This window comes from Bos indicus x Bos taurus, chromosome 14 (assembly GCF_003369695.1).
Source record: "Bos indicus x Bos taurus breed Angus x Brahman F1 hybrid chromosome 14, Bos_hybrid_MaternalHap_v2.0, whole genome shotgun sequence".
In the NCBI taxonomy this organism is placed as follows: Eukaryota; Metazoa; Chordata; class Mammalia; order Artiodactyla; family Bovidae; genus Bos; species Bos indicus x Bos taurus.
The window spans coordinates 3,532,633-3,549,751 of NC_040089.1; the positions used below are offsets into that span (position 1 = coordinate 3,532,633).

At 51.7% G+C, this 17,119-nt stretch overlaps 1 protein-coding gene across 3 annotated transcripts in view; it reads left to right on the forward strand.

Moving 5' to 3' along the window:
• TRAPPC9 (trafficking protein particle complex 9) overlaps positions 1-5,482 on the forward strand; it is a 389,597-nt gene extending 384,115 nt beyond the window's left edge. For all 3 annotated transcript variants that reach the window (XM_027560766.1, XM_027560765.1, XM_027560768.1), the window contains 2 exons: positions 3,888-4,108; positions 4,653-5,482. In XM_027560766.1, coding sequence (XP_027416567.1) covers positions 3,888-4,108; positions 4,653-4,820 — 389 coding nt within the window. In that variant the 3' untranslated portion in view covers positions 4,821-5,482. The remainder of the gene's footprint in view (positions 1-3,887; positions 4,109-4,652) is intronic.
• Positions 5,483-17,119: the final 11,637 nt, after the last annotated feature.

Below are 17,119 nucleotides of genomic sequence, written 5' to 3' on the forward strand. Positions count from 1 at the left end.
GTCAGGAAGATCGCCTGGAGAAGGGAGTGGTTCCCCACTCTGGTGCGACAGTCCATAGAACTGGGGTGTTCTGTAGAACTGGAAGCTTGAATCCTGGTTGTTCGGGGGTGGGCGACAGGTGGGATGGAGAAGGGGTAGGGGGTTGCTTTTGGAGGTGATGAAAACACTCTCATGTTGCCTGTAGTGATGGTTGCTCAGATCTGGTAATAGATGAAAAGCCATGGAATTGTGCACTTCAGTGGGTGAGCTGTGGTTTGTGAACTAAATCTCAATAAAGCTGTATGAAAAATAACGCATGCTCTGGCCATCAGGGTTCCTGAGGGAGCTGAGTGCTCAGCTGTGTACCTGGATGGCCACGGGCCTCTCCCCACCGGGACAGGGTGCCTTGTAAGTGAGGCCGTGTCGTGCCACCTGGTGGGCTTGGACTGGGGACTGTGTGAGATGATGAAACCTTAGGACAGTGGCCAGGGTGCTCTCAGGAGCTCCTGTCATCCCCAAGAACGGTAATGGTGAGATGAGAGGCGGGCAGTGCCTGTGGGGGGAGGTGGGGAGGGAGAGGGGCCTGGGTGCAAAGGCCGAGCCCGGACACCCCCTCCCCTCGGGCCCTGCCCCGGCTGCTAGGCTGCTCTGAGCCAGGAACCCTCTGCAGTGAGTGTTGTGCCCCATGTCTCCTGGGCACCAGGAAGGCCAGCTCCCTCCAGGCACAGAGTGCAGCAGAGGCTGCGTTCGGTGAGGCTGGGCGGGGGTCTAAAACTGGCCCCACCTGGGGAAGCAGAGCTCTTCCCACCCCTCCTGGGAGAGAGGGGAAGCCGAGGCAGAAAGACCTGGCCCCCGCCTCTGGGTGGCAGACCCTCCGTCAGGGCCCTGGCAGCCCCGTCTCCTCTCTACACCTCAGCACCCCTGCTCAAAACCCGTGGAAACCACGCCTGTGCCCTGTGCCCTCCAGGAGCCCGTGAGGCTGCTGCGGGAGGCTTCTTGGCCTTGGGTGAGGCTCTGGATGGGGGGGCAGGGGGACAACGTCGTGCTCACTCTGCCTCCAGGTGTAGCCTCGGGGTGCAGGCAGCTCCCCGACCCTCCGCGCGCTCTCCCCGCGTGAACCCCGCCCCGCATCCCCACAGTGGCCGCCCTTGGCTGGCACTGGCCAGCTGCTTTTCTCCCCGTGCCTCCCTCGTCGGAGTGGGCCCCGCAGGCCCTTCCCTCCTCTCGCCTTCTATTTATAGCCGTGTTCCTGCCAGAGCCTGGCGACGTGCTGTAGCATAAACTCGGCAGCCGCTTCGGGAGGGATCCTGGGCCGGATAGAATGAAGTCCGTGATGCTGGCTGGTATTAAAAGTGAAGGAGAAGCGGGCTGGGGGTGGCCGGAGGAGATGGACTGCGGCCCGATTTAATGCTCCAAGGGAAGAGGCTAATCTGCTCCCAGGAGGTTTCTTACAACATGAGCTGCTCCTGCACGAAGAATCTCCTCCACAAAAGCCTGGTGTGCGAGTCAGGATCAGAGCTGGGAGGCAGCAGCTTGGTTCTGAGGTCCCTTCTGTGGGACATTCAAGGGGCTGGCCCAGTGTCTTTGAGCTCCAGGGGGGTCCAAGGGTCCTTTGAGCCCCTTGAGAGGGATTTGAGCCTCTTGAGAGTCGCTTGGACTGCAAGGAGATCCAACCAGTCCATCCTAAAGAAAATCAGTCCTGAATATTCATTGGAAGGACTGATGCTGAAGCTGAAGCGCCAATACTTTGGCCACCTGATGCGAAGAACTGACTCATTTGAAAAGACCCTGATGCTGGGAAAAATTGAAGGCGGGAGGAGAAGGGGACGACAGAGGATGAGATGGTTGGATGGCATCACTGACTCAGTGGACATGGGTTTGGGTGGACTCCGGGAGTTGGTAATGGACAGGGAGGCCTGGCGTGCTTCCGTCCATGCGGTCACAAAGAGTCAGACACGACTGAGCGACTAAACTGAGCTGAACTGACCCCAGCCCCAAAGCCCACTCATCCACTCTCTGATTCATCCATTGATTTGGTCAACAAAGATGAAATAGAAGGGCGCCTGCCCAGCCCAGGTGCTGGGGCAAGAAGAGAGGAACACAGACAGTGAACAAACAGGTGGGCAAACAAGGGAACTTGAGAGAAGATGCCGAGGGCCAGGAGATGCAGCATGAGGGAGTGCTGGGCAGGATGGCGCTGTGCTGCGCGGATAGAGGCCGCCTCTCCCAGGGGGGCCCAGGTTCAGAGACCCCGGGGCCGGGCTGGGCTGGGCCTGCAGGACTGGGGTGGAGAGGCAGTGTGATTGGAAACACAGGGAGGGGAGAACCTGGCTTAGGGCCGAGCAGGGCCCTGGAGACCAGTGTCAGTGGCCACCCTGTGGTCAAAGCTCCCTTTTATTCTGAGTGTCTTCCACCTCCCCGGCCACACAGCCTCCCCGGGCTCTCTCCTGCCCCTCCTGCCCTTACAAGGACCTCAGAGATGATGACATCGGACTCCCGGATGCTCCGAGCTACTCGGTTTCTCAGGGTCCTTGCCATGTTGGGGAACAGCCTGCTCAGGCTCCAGGGGGTAGGGCATGGACATCTTTGGGGGTGTCACTCTGTCTCCCACACCCCCACTTGGGTGGCACAGGCCCAGGGTTCCGGGGGTCTCTCAGGAAGAAGGCTGAGTTCTGTGTGTCCCACCCACCGCTCCCAAGGAACCCCCAGGTCGAGGTCTCTGGTGCATGGCTCCCCCACAGCCTGAGGGTCAGGAGACAGGCCTCCAGGCCGGGACACCCCTCCTGACCTCTCTAGGGGGCTCCCTCCCTGGGGCTGGGACCCTCCGGGTTCTGCATGTGGCCCGCCGGCAGGTAGGCTGTGGTCTTCGGCCCTCCTGCACACAGCGGCCCAGGAGAGGCTGGCAGGACTGGGTCCCGGGCGCTCTCTGTGCATTGCGTCGGCGCCGCGCTGGCTCACCTGCCCCCATCCGCATTCATCGCCAGCCGAGGTGAGGAAGGGCCTGGAAGAGCTGTATGAATGCCAGTTGTCCCTGTGGGCTGGGGATTAAAGCCGGTCCGGGACCTGGCCCGCCCGCACAGTCTCCGCCGCCCAGGGTGGGTGTGGGCGCCGGTGATGATCCGGCAGGGTGGCCATGCGCCCCAGCCCCACTGCTTTCAGGTTTCTGGTTCTCACAAAACCTCTGTAAAGTAGACTTTCCTCTTACCTCCTAAAGAAGAGGACGCCGGGGCCCAGGGAGGGCGAGTGGGAGGACTCGGGAGAAGCTGCTCAGCTCCTCCCTCCTCTGCCTGTTTTCAGGACACTCGTCCCTCTGACCTCCCAGCCTGTGCCTTGTGCCCAGGCCAGAGAGCAGTCCTCCGGCCGGCCTGCTCGGGGGTCACAGCGTGGCCTCTCCCGTCTGCCTGCCTGACCCCCCCCACCCCACGCAGCCCCTTGTTCCCTGTCCCCTGCCCGACAGTGCTCAGCCTGCTCCGTGACCCCCAGGCCTCCCCCCAGCTGCTGGCACGTCTCCCTGGTGCCCCCAGGGCCAGCCCAACCCTCACGGGGGCCTCTAGGCAGGTCACCCTGCAGGTGACTCCATAAAGGCCCACCTGGCCCGGCCCCTGCCTGGTCCTTGGCCTGCACATGGTCCCCTCCAGGTCCAAGTCCCTCTCCTGGCTGCTTGCCACCTGCAGGAGCCCCTGGGGGTCAGGGCCAGAGCTTAGCTCTTCCAGCCGGGGGCATCTAGGAGGCCCCCCGGGACCCCCCAGCCTGCAGGTCAGGAGAGCAGGCGCTGGGCCCTGCAGGTGTCCCGCCCCAGGCTGGCACAGCGCAGGCGGCAGCCCTGGCGGGTGGAGGAGCCCGTGAACAGGGGAGGCGGGCAGGGGGCGGACGGGGCCCTGACGCTCTGGCGCCCTGTTTCCCTGCAGACGTGCTGGTGGACGGACAGCCCTGTGACTGCCAGGCGGCGGCCTGCCGGGTGGGCGACCCGGTGCGCCTGGAGGTGCGGTTGACCAACCGGAGCCCGCGCAGCGTGGGCCCCTTTGCCCTCAGCGTGGTACCCTTCCAGGACCACCAGAATGGCGTGCACAGCTATGACCTGCGCCACGCCGTGTCCTTCGTGGGCTCCGGCACCTTCTACCTGGACAAGGTGCGTGGGGCCCTCCCCTGGGGCGGCAGACGCAGAGGGTCCGCATCGACCCTCGTTCGCCTGACTCTCCTGGAGACCCCAGAAAGTTCACGCCTCCATACGCGAGTCCCGGGAGCAGGGCCACGATGGCGAGGCGGGGCTGTTGAGGAGCTGGGGTGGGGCATCCAGGGCACCATTGGCCTGCCCGCTGTGGGCAGCTCCCCCTTGCTCAGCAGTCACTGTGCCCAGAGGAGCAGATGAGGTCACGAGGCACGGTCCTCCCGCTCCGCTCACGGGTGGACAGGCGTCTTTGGCCCCAAACACTCCCCAGCTCACTGACCCCCAGGCAGCCCAGGGAGGGAAGTGCTGTCAGCTCCTTCCCGGGACAGGAGCTGAGGCGCAGAGAGGTTCAGGGACTTGCCGGGGGCAGCACCACAGAGAAGCCCTGGAGGGTCATGGAGCCAGGCCTGGGGGCCCTCCCCCACCCCCACACCCGGTCGGCCCCGGGTCTCCCCAGGCTTTGGGCCCCATGGCTCCTGGCTCTCACCTCCACCTCCTCTCTCAGGTTCAGCCGTCGGGCCAGGCGGCCTGCCTCGGGGCGCTCCTCTTCCTCTACACGGGCGACTTCTTCCTCCATATCCGGTTCCACGAGGACGGCCCCAGCAAGGAGCTGCCCCCATCCTGGTTCTGCCTGCCCAGCGTGCACGTGCGCGCCCTGGAGGCTCAAGCCTGAGCAGCCCGCCCCGTCCTGGGTCCCTGATCCTGCAGGAAGAGACAACCAGAGGCCCCCCTCCCCAGGGATGGGGCCACGGCCACTGCCGTGACATCCATCCCCTCCTTCCGGCCACCCGGCCCCCAGCCCGCAGCCCCCACATCTGCCCGCCGCGTCCTCTCTGGACTCGCAGGGGCCCCTGCACACAGCAGCCTTGCCCCTTCCCACCCTGCCCGTTGGGGCCCCCCTGCGAGCTTGGGCTAAGGCAGATGCTGACCCAGACCCCAGAGTGTGGCCCATCCACCCAGCCCAGGCCTGGGGTCCCTGCACCTGTTCCCATGACCTGGGGTTCACAACCTAGCCGGTAGGAAGAGAAGGCAAGCATGAGGGAGGGACCCTTCCCGGGCGGGTCTGGGGAGCCTCCCCCGGCCCCCTCGGCCCTTGGAATCCCCCGAGGGCTGGCTCTTCTCCTGGGGATCCCGAGGCAGCAGAGCTGGGAGAGACGGCACCGTGGGTGACACCGGAGTTTCCTGCTGCCCCCGGGGAGCGGACACCCCTGCGTCAGCTGTCCTGGGCCCTGGGCTGGTTCCAGGCCGGGCTCAGGGGTGTGGCCTGTGTGTGTCTGTGTATCAGTGACAGATTCTCCAATAAAGGGCCTGCCTTGCTTCTCTGCTGGTCACCTGCATCCTTGCCTCTGCTTGTCCAGTGCGGTCAGGCGGCCGCCCCCTCAGCTCATCAGCCCCCAGCTCAGGTAGGGATTCCTGCAACCCCCCACGGCACACATGGCCAGTGGCCAGCAGGGTTGGAGCCATGTCCGTCTGTCCCTGTGAACCCCAGCCCCTCCCCAAGCATGTTCTCGTCTCTGTAAACACCGTCTCGAGTCCCGACACTGTGGCCCCCAGCCCCCAGGATGGCTCTGGCCTCCCCAGCCTTTCACTTCCTCTCCTGAGATACACACAGGCTTCCCTGGTAGCTCAGCTGGTAGAGAATCCACCTGCAATGCGGGAGACCTGGTTCAATCCCTGGATTGGGAAGATCCCCTGGAGAAGGGAAAGGCTACCCACTCCAGTATTCGGGCCTGGAGAATTCCATGGATTGTATAGTCCATGGGGTCACAAAGAGTTAGACAGGACTGAGCAACTCAGCACACACCTGAAATACACACACACTTGGGAAGGTGTTTGGGGGTGACACTGGCCTCCAGAAGTCGAGGTGAAGCTTGGAGGTGGGTGTCCTGTAACCAGCCTTGGACCCACCCCCGCTGTGATGGTTGCCTTCACAACTTACTCCCCCTCACAGCTCCCGGGGTCACCCAGCGCCCCCACCCTGGGCACCTGCCCCCTGCCTGCAGCCCTCACTCCAGGTGGGCTCCAAGCCCCTACCCCCATCCAGGCACCCTCAGGCAGGCCTTGTCCAGCAAACTGCCCGTCCTGAGCAGTGTCCTGGGGCCCAAGAGAGGGTGAGGGTCCCAAGGCACAGAGTGGGGCTAGGGAGAAGCCAGAGGTGTCTGAGGCTCCCGGGTCTCCCCGTTTCCTCATGGCAGCAGGGCCATGGCTGACCCACTCATGGAGCAGAGCGGGAGGTGCAGGGAGCAGGCCGTCGTGGGCCTGGGGCGTGAGGCCGCTGGAAGCCCCGAGATTTCAGAGACGGGCACCCCTTCACAGGGACTGGTGCACCCTGGCTAGAAAACCTCTCAAGCAGAGCTACAGGCTCAGGGCAGCAGAGAGCTCCTGGGCCTACCTCCATGGGCTGCACGTGTCTCCTGGTCAGCGCCTCCCAGAGCCAGGTGTGGCGGGGACCCGGCCCTGCTGGGCAGTCCCCGAACACTCTGGGCCCCTGGGCGCTGCCTCATGCAGACGGGGAGACTGATACACACACACTTGGGAAGGTGTTTGGGGTGACACTGGCCTCCAGAAGTCGAGGTGAAGCTTGGAGGTGGGAATCCTGTAACCAGCCTTGGATCCACCCCCCGTGACGGTTGCCTTCGCCTACTCCGGGGGGACGGAGCTCAGGGCCATGGGTAGCCTGAGCCGGGTCTCAGTCTGTCTCTCTGGCGGGATCACCGGTGGAGAAGGCGGGAACTCGCAGCTCTATCTCAGGGCCTAAGCCCGCACCTCATGGGCCAGGCTGCCCCTGGTGGTTTTGCAGGCGGCTTGTCGTCTGCCAGGAGCTGGGCTGAGTGCGGGCATCCTGACTTGCCCCGAGCGGGGCTGAGCTGCCCTGCGGTGGCAGGGAGGAAGCACTGGTGCAAACGCAGAGCTGCCGCGAGGCCCGTGGCGCCCATTCCCCCCACTGCACCGGCCTCCACCCTCTTGGGCCTTGCTTTTCCTGAGGCCTGCCCAGGGCACGCAGCTGGCTGCTTGTACAGGCCAGCCCAGGGAGGGGCTTCGCTTGAGGGCCCCGGGGCACACAAGCGCGTCTGGGAGGTGGGGGACCCCCAAGGGGGGAATGAGGGGTCAGGGCAGGGACAAGCCAGTGCAGAAGGACCTGCGGGTCCCCAGGGCTGACATCCCCAAGGACCCTGGGGGGAGTGAGAAGGCAGCCTCTGCCCCGGCCCGCCCCCAGCGGCATGAGCTGGCCGGTGTGTGTCCATCCTGCAGGGGGTCATCCCTGAACACCACCCGTCCTCAGTTGTGAACAGATCAGACACTGGCCTTGGGAGCCCTGGGAGCACTGGGAACTCCAGGGAACCTTGGGGGCCAAGAGTGGGGACTTGCCACAGCCATTTTCCAGGATCAGCTAAGTGTGACGTAGTAGACACTGGGTCTCTGCCCTCAGCCTCCGATACAGCTCTTTCACCCCCTTGGAATTTCTTGGGTGACAGGAGCAACTTTTGTTCTGAAGAGGCTGCTCTGGGTGGGCTCCTGGGTGGCTTCAGTGTGGTCACGAGAAAGGCCTAGTGAGACCAGAAACTTGGACCTTCCTGTCCCACCCCCACTGTCCAGGAGGGGAGAAGGGGCTAGAGGGTAAGTTAATTGATCAAGCCTGCAGGATGGAGCCCTCTTAGAACGCCCTCCACGGTGGGTGTGGAGAGCTTCCTGGTCGGTGAACACGTCCACGAGCCAGAGGCCGTCTGTGCCAGCTCCACAGGGACAGAAGTGCCTGCACCCGGAATCCTCCCAGACCTCGCCCTGGGCGCCTCCTCATCTGTATCCTTTGTAATGTCACTTATAATCAACTGGTCGACATAAGTTACGTGTTTTCCTGAATTCTCTGGGCTGTTCTAGCAGACTATCAAACCTGAAGAGGGTCATGGGAACTGCGAGTGTTTTCTAGTTTCCCAAACAAATACAGCAGTTATCAGAGAAGTTACCGGATGCTCCAAGAGAGAAGTCGCAAGGCTTCCTCGAGGAGTGGGTGCTGGAACGAACCCAGGCACCCCGAAGGGTGACCCAGCTGAGGCCTGTGTCGCGAATGCCTCCCACGGTGGAGGAGGTGAACTGAGTCGAGCCTGAGGGCAGCCCTGCGTGGACCGTGAATATCTGGAGCTCCGTCGTGGGGCCAGCAGGAGCCAGGGAAGCGTGTAGAGCAGGGGTGGGGCGTTTTTGTGGCTGGGGCGTTCCAGCTGTGTGGCTGAGGCAGCAGACCCAGGTGCTGCCGTCTGGACGATGCATCCTGGTTCTCAGGTCCCAGACTGCCGGCTCCCGGGCCCTGCAGTGCTACAGCTTCCGTGTCTGGACCCCTCCTCCCTCCGAGGGCCAGAGGCGGCTAAGCCAGGAATAGCCCGTGTCCTTTTCATCCCACCAGCTGAGCCGGCTTGGCCTTGCCCTCCTGACATTTGGTCCCTTCAGGCAGGACAGGCCTGCAACGACCCTAAAATCACCCCACCGTCAGACTCTGTCATCCGAAATTCACCGAGCAGAGTCTGGGTCCACGGGAAGATGCCCCAGGTACTGAACTCTGACTCAGCCATTTGTCAACTTGTGACCTCAGACATGTCACTTTGGACTCGATTTTTTTTTTTTCCATCTGAATAAATGGAGATGAAAATACTTATTTCATGGGAACTTTCATGTTAAGAGTTCTGTTTGATCTCCAACCTTTCTACACGTGAGAGCAACTCCTTGTGAATACTGGTTCCCACTTCGCCCCCCTCCCGTTGCCTGCATGTCCTCCCGTCCACACCCTGGCGTGTGCCCGGAATCGCAGAGCTGAGCATGTGAGTTCACTGTCCTCCACTAGGCCTCTGCACGGGTTCATTGATGAGGTGAAGTGAGAGAACACGAGGCAGGCGTTTCTAATGCAGGTGCTCACCTGGGAAAGGGGTTCCCTAGCAAAGGAGTGAGCTCCATGACTGTGTAGTCCAGTGAAAGCCGCAAGTGTGGGTGGTTTCACACAACGCAGTCGTTGTTTGAGGTCTCTGAGGTCTGAAGAGCCAGCCTGGTCCCAGTAAGCAGGAAGAGGCTGAGCTATGCCTGTCAACCCCTGGTTCCTGGGGCCTCTGAACAGTGACTTAAGGGATTAAGACAGATGATAGGGAAAGATCAAAAGAGGGTGTCACCATGATGGAGCAGAGGCCCAGACCAAGCTCCTATTGAAAACAACTGAAAACGGTGGTAATTGTGTAAAAACATGTTTGCGAGTGCACCCACAAGCTGGCAGGAAAGTAAGAGATACTCAGCCTGGTACCTGTGTGTAGGCAGAATCCAAAAAGGCTAGCGATGAACTGACACCAACTTTCATTTGGAGGGTTTTTCCAAAGCAGGAGCATCAGTTTTTGCAGCCTCATGAAACAGGAAGGAGGAAGACAAACCCCAGAGCCCACCAGGCAAGAAATCTAATAGAAGACCACTCCCCAGTAATTTGGGAGCCCTACCAAACTCAGAGAATGGAAATGAAACTGTCCTGACTCAACCCGTTGATTCCATCCCAAATTGGCCCTCCGAGGCACAGTCCTGGAAAGCCACCCCCAAACTTCAAGTTGTTCATTAATTTGAAAATGATCCTAGATATGTACACACATCAGACATCTTACAGAAGAGAATGTATCCTTTCTGGAGGAATCTACTCTTGTCCCAAATCTCTGAGGATTTCTACAAGGAACATGAATAATTCAGAGTTATAAAAGAAAGAAAGTCATTAAATATACAAGGAAACAATGCATCATGTGTGAGCGCCAGAAGAAATAAAAGCAGCAAACTCAGGCCTGAAGAGGGATAGGATATTGGATTTATCAGACACAGGCTACAAAATAAGTATGCTTTATATGTTATGAGAAATGAAAAAGAAGATTATAATGGGTCTAGAACATCATAAAATAATAATCAAATGGACCACCTCCTATACTTGAAAAAGAGAGCTGAAATTAAATACTTAACGAATAGGTTGGAGAGTATATTAAACCCAGCTTGGGGCAGAGCTAGTAAATGAAAGAGCTGAAGACGTTATAAGTGCAGCCCAGAAAGAACAAAAAATATGAAAGAGACTTAAGGAAGCACAGCAGACAGAGTGAGACACCTTCATATACATCTAATCAAGTTCCTAGAGAAGTAGTTGCAGAGGATGGAGAAAAGTCAGTATTTGAAAGCATAATGACTGAGAACTTCTCAGAACTGATAAAGACACAAGTCCACATGTGTAACAAGCCCAATAAATTCCAAGTCACATAACATTTTAAAGATGTAATAGACATATAATAATACAGTTTCAAAGACCAGATGCAAAGGGATGATTTAAAAGGAGCTAGAAAGACAAAGACAAATTGCCTTCAGAGAAGTGGCAATTTGATTGACAACTGAGTTCTCATCAGCAAAAACAAAGTCCAGAAGTCAGTGGTATAGAGAATGAGAATGCGCTGAGTGGTACAAGTATTTTTCAACAGGTGAAATGATTATACTTTCAACAAAAATAGGGTTTTCCACCACTGAAACCTCACAACAGGAATTCTGAAGAATGAATCTCAAGCAGAAAGAAATTGATGCCAGATAGAAAGTCAGAGACACAAGAAAGAAGGAACAACGGATTGAGGGGCACACGTGTGGATAAATCTAAATCAGACATTCACTGTATGATAATGATTAAAACAATTGACATGTATAGAAAAATAACAGGTTTTGGTAAGGGGATGATTGGAATCAATGTTTTCTAAAAACTGCTTTAATTTCAATTATAAAGATTCAGGAGGAGGATAAAGATGTTGAGTAACATAGACTTAGGCTTTGGTGCTGGGTTTATGGAAGTTTCAATTTCTGGGATCAGCATTAAGAGAATGAGAAATAGTACGAACAACTTCTAAACAAGTTTCTCCAAAAAAATTGAATAAGGAAAACTAATTATTCAATCAAAAAGAAGAAGGAAAAGAAAAAGGACCAAAGAAATAAATAGAAATGACAGAACAAATAAAATGGCAATCATAATGATACTACTGTCCCCCATATTACAGTTGAAAAACATGGGGCACAGAGCAGTAAAGTAACACCTAGAAGTGGTTATAAAATAAGTTATAGAAGTAAACATATCAGTACTTGGAATAAACTAAATATCCCAGATAAAAGACTAGATATAAAACCCACAAATTCATGTTTATGATGTTTACAAGAGACACTAAAACATAAGGATATAGTAGGTTGGAATAAAATATTGGAAAAAATGTACCAGCAAAAATCCTAATAAACTGTGAGTCTAAAGTAAAAAATAAAGTACTTCAAGTGATAAAAATAATAACCTCATGATGACAAGAGTAATAACATCAGGACACCTATAATAACTCCAGTTATGTGTGCAACCAATAACACAACTTTAAATCCACAAAGAAAACCAGGTAGAACCGCAAGGAGACACGGACAAATCTCACAGTAACTCAAGGACGGAGAAGACAGAAATCGTTAAAGATATAAAGGGTTTGTAAAACTCCATCATTCAATTTGATTTAATGCATTTACACTGAATACTCAGCAGCCTAGAAAAATATATCAAGCACATGCAAGATTTGCTTTATGGCCGTGTAAATAGTTGAATCAAGATTGCCAGGAGAAGAATCAGCAACCTCAGACATGTAAATGGTACCACTCTAATGGCAGAAAGTGAAGAACTAAAGAGTCTCTTGATGAGGCTGAAAGAGGAGAGTGAAAAAGCTGGCTTAAAAGTCAACTTTCAGAAAACAAAGGACGGAAGCCTGGCGTATTGCAGCCCAGGGGGTCGCAAAGAGCTGGACACAACTGAACAGTAACACATAGTCGGAGGACTGTTACCATAGGGATGCGTTATCTGAACCCCGTATACCTAAGTCAGAAATGTATCACCAAAAGATAATTATAAAGCTCTCATGTAGTTGAAATTTAGTAAATACCTCTAGATACCTCAGAGTTGAGAGAAGAAATCGCCATGGAAAGTAGGAGATACTGAAATTGAACAGCAACAAAAGTATATCAGAACTTGTATGACGCAGATAAATCAGTATTTAGAGGAATGTTTTATAAACTTAAATGCTTATATTCAAAAGAGAAAAGTGTGAAAGTTAATGAACAAAGCACCATCTCTAGGAGCTAAAAGAGATGGCAGAGGAGATCAAAGAAAACAGAAGAATATAATAAAGATAAGATCATAACTTAATAAAATAAGAAAGAGAGCCACAATAGCAAAAAGCCAAAGGTTGTTTCTTGAAAAGGCTAATAAAATTGAGAAAACTCTGAGTAGATTAATAAAGGAAAAAGAAAAGGCACAAATAGCCACATTACAAATAAAGAGGGAACATCAGATCTTATAACAATAGAATATTGTTGAGGAATAAGAGGAAATTATGGTGACATTCATAACAAGCTTGAAAGTATAAATGAAATATAAAATTTCTAATAAATATAATACAAATTAAAATCTCTGGTAATAAATAGGATGAATAATCCTAAAACCATTAAAGAAATCAAATCCATTGTTAAAAATCTTAAAAACTTTTCAAAAATAAAATTCCAGGTCCAGATGGTTTTTACCAGTGAATTCTAATTCAAGGAACAAAAAACTCCAGTGCCACACAAAATATTTATGAACATGGCAAAAGATGGTAAAGCACTCAGATATATTTTATGAGGCTGGTATAACCTTGATATCAAAATCTAACATATATAGCATAAGAAAAGAAAATTTTAGGCTAAATCTTACATCAATGTAGATGCAAAAATTTGAATCTAAATGTTAGCAAACAGATTCAGTAACGTGTAAAAGAAGACCACGATCAAGCTGTATTCATCCAGAGAATGCAAGGTTGGTTTTACATTGGAAAAGATATCAATGAATCCACCACACTAGTAAATTAAAGAAGAAAAAGCATATAATTCTTACATATGGGGAAAGTCTTTGATAAGAGTCAACATCCTTTTATGACTTTTAAAAAAACCAACCCTCCCACAAAAGCCTCTTAGTAATCTAGGTCTAGAAGAGTTTCTTTAACCTAATAAAAGGATATCTATAAAGAATATATATAGAGCAAACATTATTCTTAATGTTGAAATGTAGGCACTCTCTTTAAGATGGAGAACACAACAAGGGGTCTCATTATCCCCACTTTCATTCAACATTGTATAACCGGCCCATGCCAACACGGAAACTTAGGTAGGAGAGCAAATAAAAGGCATAAGAGCTGGAAACAAAGAAACAAAACTGTCATTATTTGCACATTTTATCATCAGTTATACTTAAAAGTTCCGTCTAGTCAAGGCTATGGTTTTTCCAGAGGTCATGTATGGATGTGAGAGTTGGACTGTGAAGAAGGCTGAGCGCCGAAGAATTGATGCTTTTGAACTGTGGTGGTGGAGAAGAAGACTCTTGAGAGTCCCTTGGACTGCAAGGAGATCCAACCAGTCCATTCTGAAGATCAGCCCTGGGATTTCTTTGGAAGGAATGATGCTAAAGCTGAAACTCCAGTACTTTGGCCACCTCATGCGAAGAGTTGACTCATTGGAAAAGACCCTGATGCTGGGAGGGATTGGGTGCAGGAGGAGAACGGGACGACAGAGGATGAGATGGCTGGATGGCATTACCGACTCAATGGACATGGGTTTGTGTAAACTCTGGGAGTTGGTGATGGACAGGGAGGCCTGGCGTGCTGCGATTCATGAGGTCGCAAAGAGTCAGACACGACTGAGCAACTGAACTGAACTGATACTTAAATCCTAGAGAATCTTCAGGTTTATTAGAATTAATAAGTGCTCAGCAATGTTGGGGCTTCCCCGGTGGCTCAGAGGGTAAAGTGTCTGCCTGCAATGCAGGAGACCCGGGTTCGATCCCTGGGTTGGGAAGATCCCCTGGAGAAGGAAATGGCAACCCACTCCAGTATTCTTACCTGGAAAATCCCATGGACAGAGGAACCTGGTGGGTGTGTGTAGTCCATGGATCACCAAGAGTTGGACACAACTGAGCGACTTCACTTTCACTTTCTTTAGCAATCTTGTTGGATACAAAATCAGTATAGAAAATCCACAGCATTTTGTGCCACAACCAAAACCATCTAGAAAATAGTTGTAAACATTACCTTTTATAGAACTACAAAAAGTATAAAGAATTCATGGTAGGCAGAATAACGAGGTTCCAAATATGTCCATGTCCTGATTCCTAGAACCTGTGAGAATGATGGGTTCATGGCAAAGAGGAATTATGGGTACAGAGAAAGTTGCTGATAGCTTGACTTTAGGGAGATGATTCTGGATTATCCATGTGGGTCCAGTGTATTCACAAGGTTCCTTAAAAGGGAAAGAGGGAGACAAAAGAAAACCCGAGAGATGGCAGTGTGAGAAGAATTTAGCCTGAAGTTGCCGGCTTTGAAGATGTAGGAAGGGGCCTTGAGCCTCAACCTCGAGAAGCTGGAAAAGGCTTCTCCACTAGCCTAGTGGAAACAGATTCTCCACTAGCGCTTTCGCTCACACGGACGAAGCCCTGGGCACATCTTGACTTTTGCCCAGAGAGACTCATTTTGGACTCTGACTTCAAGAACTCCAAGATAAGCAACTTGTGCTATTTAAGCCACCAAGTTTGCAGTAACTTGTTACAGAAACAAAAGGAAAATAGAATCCAGGAATAAATCTTTTCTCTAATGTGCTAAGACCATTATGGAGAATGTTATAAAAAATTTATGGGAAGACATTAAAGGAGATCTAAATAAATAGTTGGAAGACTCTCTCATAAAGATGTAAATTCTCACTAAATTGATCTATCAGTTCAACACAACACCAATAAAAATCTTAACAGTTTTTAGTGAAGCTTGGCAAACTGATTCTAAAATTCATATATAAAACGCAAAGGCCCAATAATAGCCAACATACTCTTAAAGAATAAGTCAAAATGTATCATAATGTTAAACAAGTACACAATGTGGAATAGAAAAATGGACCAAAGGAAAGTCCAGGAACAGAGGCATGCATATAGGGACGTGACGTGTGAAATATTGCTGTCACATATCAGTGGAAGAGGGTGGACTTTTCCCTAAATGGTCTCAGAAAGTAAGCGAGTAGCCATAGGGAAAGAGATATTGGGCCCTAGTACACACCACACAAAAAAACCTACTGTAGGTTAAGACCTAAATGTAAAAGGCAAAGTGTAAAACATTTACAAGATATTAAAGATATCTTCTGATCCCAGGGTAGGGATAGATGTCCTAAATAAGACACAAGAAGCACAAGCCATAAAAAATGATAAATGTCACTGTATTAAAACTAAGAATTTCTTTTCATCAAAAGATACCTAAAGAAGATGGAAAGACAAGTCACAAACTAGGAGAAACTTGAGGAGAGTCTCCCACTGTTATACAGTTATTTAGCCTAGAAATAATGTAGGTCACTCATGCTCAGAATCCATAGAAAAGAACAAGTCGGCGACTGAAGATGTGTGGCCTGTCCCTTATAGTGAGGAGAGTATGAGCAGCAGAAGCTTCTTCCACTCCTAGTGAGGTTGAACTGGTCATCTGCTGTGACCCAGTGACTTAACTGCCAGGTACATACCACAGTGAATACACACATGGCGTGTGTAATGTGAGCTGGGCGCCAGAATAGTTGTTCATAGCAGGGGGAAAAAAAGGACATCAGCTCACATTCCATAGAAAGGATGGAATGTGCAGATCCATTTTAGCATATCTGTATAGCAGAATAATGTACAATGATGAATATGCAACAATGTGGATCCATTTCCAAAACATAACATTGATGGGAGAAAGCGGCCAACAGAAAAGCACATGCAATATGATTCCAATTACATGAAGTCCCCAAAGCAAAAAGTTGTTGTTTTTTTTTTTTTAAAGCAATAAGGATAAGCAAATGAGTTACTTATACAAAATTTAGCATAGATTCCCTGTGGAGCAGAGAAAAAGGATGGGATTTGAGAGGGAAAATTGGACTCTGGGAATCAAATGATGTTCCATTTATTCACCTGGGTAGTGAGAACTTAGTTCTGTGCTTCTCTCTAAAAATTGAGATGTTCAATTCAGGCCCAGGTGATGAGAACTGTCAAAGACATGGCTTTTGGTTAAAAAAGAAAGAAAGAAAGAAAGAAAGCTCCTTTGGCGCAGATTCAGCAAACCAATAAAGAAATTCCTTCTTCCACCTTTAGAATTCGGTTTGCCATTTCAAACCTGCTGATTAATCACAGTGTGTTCCTGGCAGCTGCCCAGGCCAGCTCCTCTGAAAATAGGTGAAGTGGAAGCCCTAGGGCAGGAGCACCTTCAGCACCACGGACAGCAACCCACTGTTGGCCCTTCAGAGACCAGCTGCAAAGGGATTCAGAGAATTGCCTAAGGGCAGAGGCTTTCACAGTCTTGGCCCAAGCCACCAGCAGGCAGAGGATGAAACAGAACCCATGTCTCCTGATACCTGATCCACTCTATGTTCCATTGCTCCTGGCTTTGGCTAAATGGACTGGAACTCCTCCCTGAACCAGGAAGTCACTAGGAGACTTCCACGTGTAAGTCTTCCACATGGAAAGCTTGGGCTTTGCAGTGAGTGTCAGCAGGGTTGAGATCTGGACTCTGCCCCCACCCTCTGAGTGCTCTCGGAAGTCTCTGCCCCTCGCCAAGCCTCAGTGTCAATCATATCCACTCCCCACAGAGTTGCTGTGAGAATTCAATAATATTAGATCTTGTGCTCTGGTACACAATTAAAACCAAGAAAATTCCCTTTCCCTCAGTGTATTTCAAACAGGGGGAAAAAAATCCTTTGGAACATTTAAAAGAAGCTGAAACAATTAGAGTCTGTTTTAGAAATAAACCCCACAAAATTTCCGTATAAAATGTTGGCATTTGCTAACAGATATTAAGGTTCCTTTGGATGTCCTAGTTCTGGTCACTCTGGTTCATTTCAGCCCCCTGATCATTGCCTACTGTGTCTATACTCTGCTATGCCAAG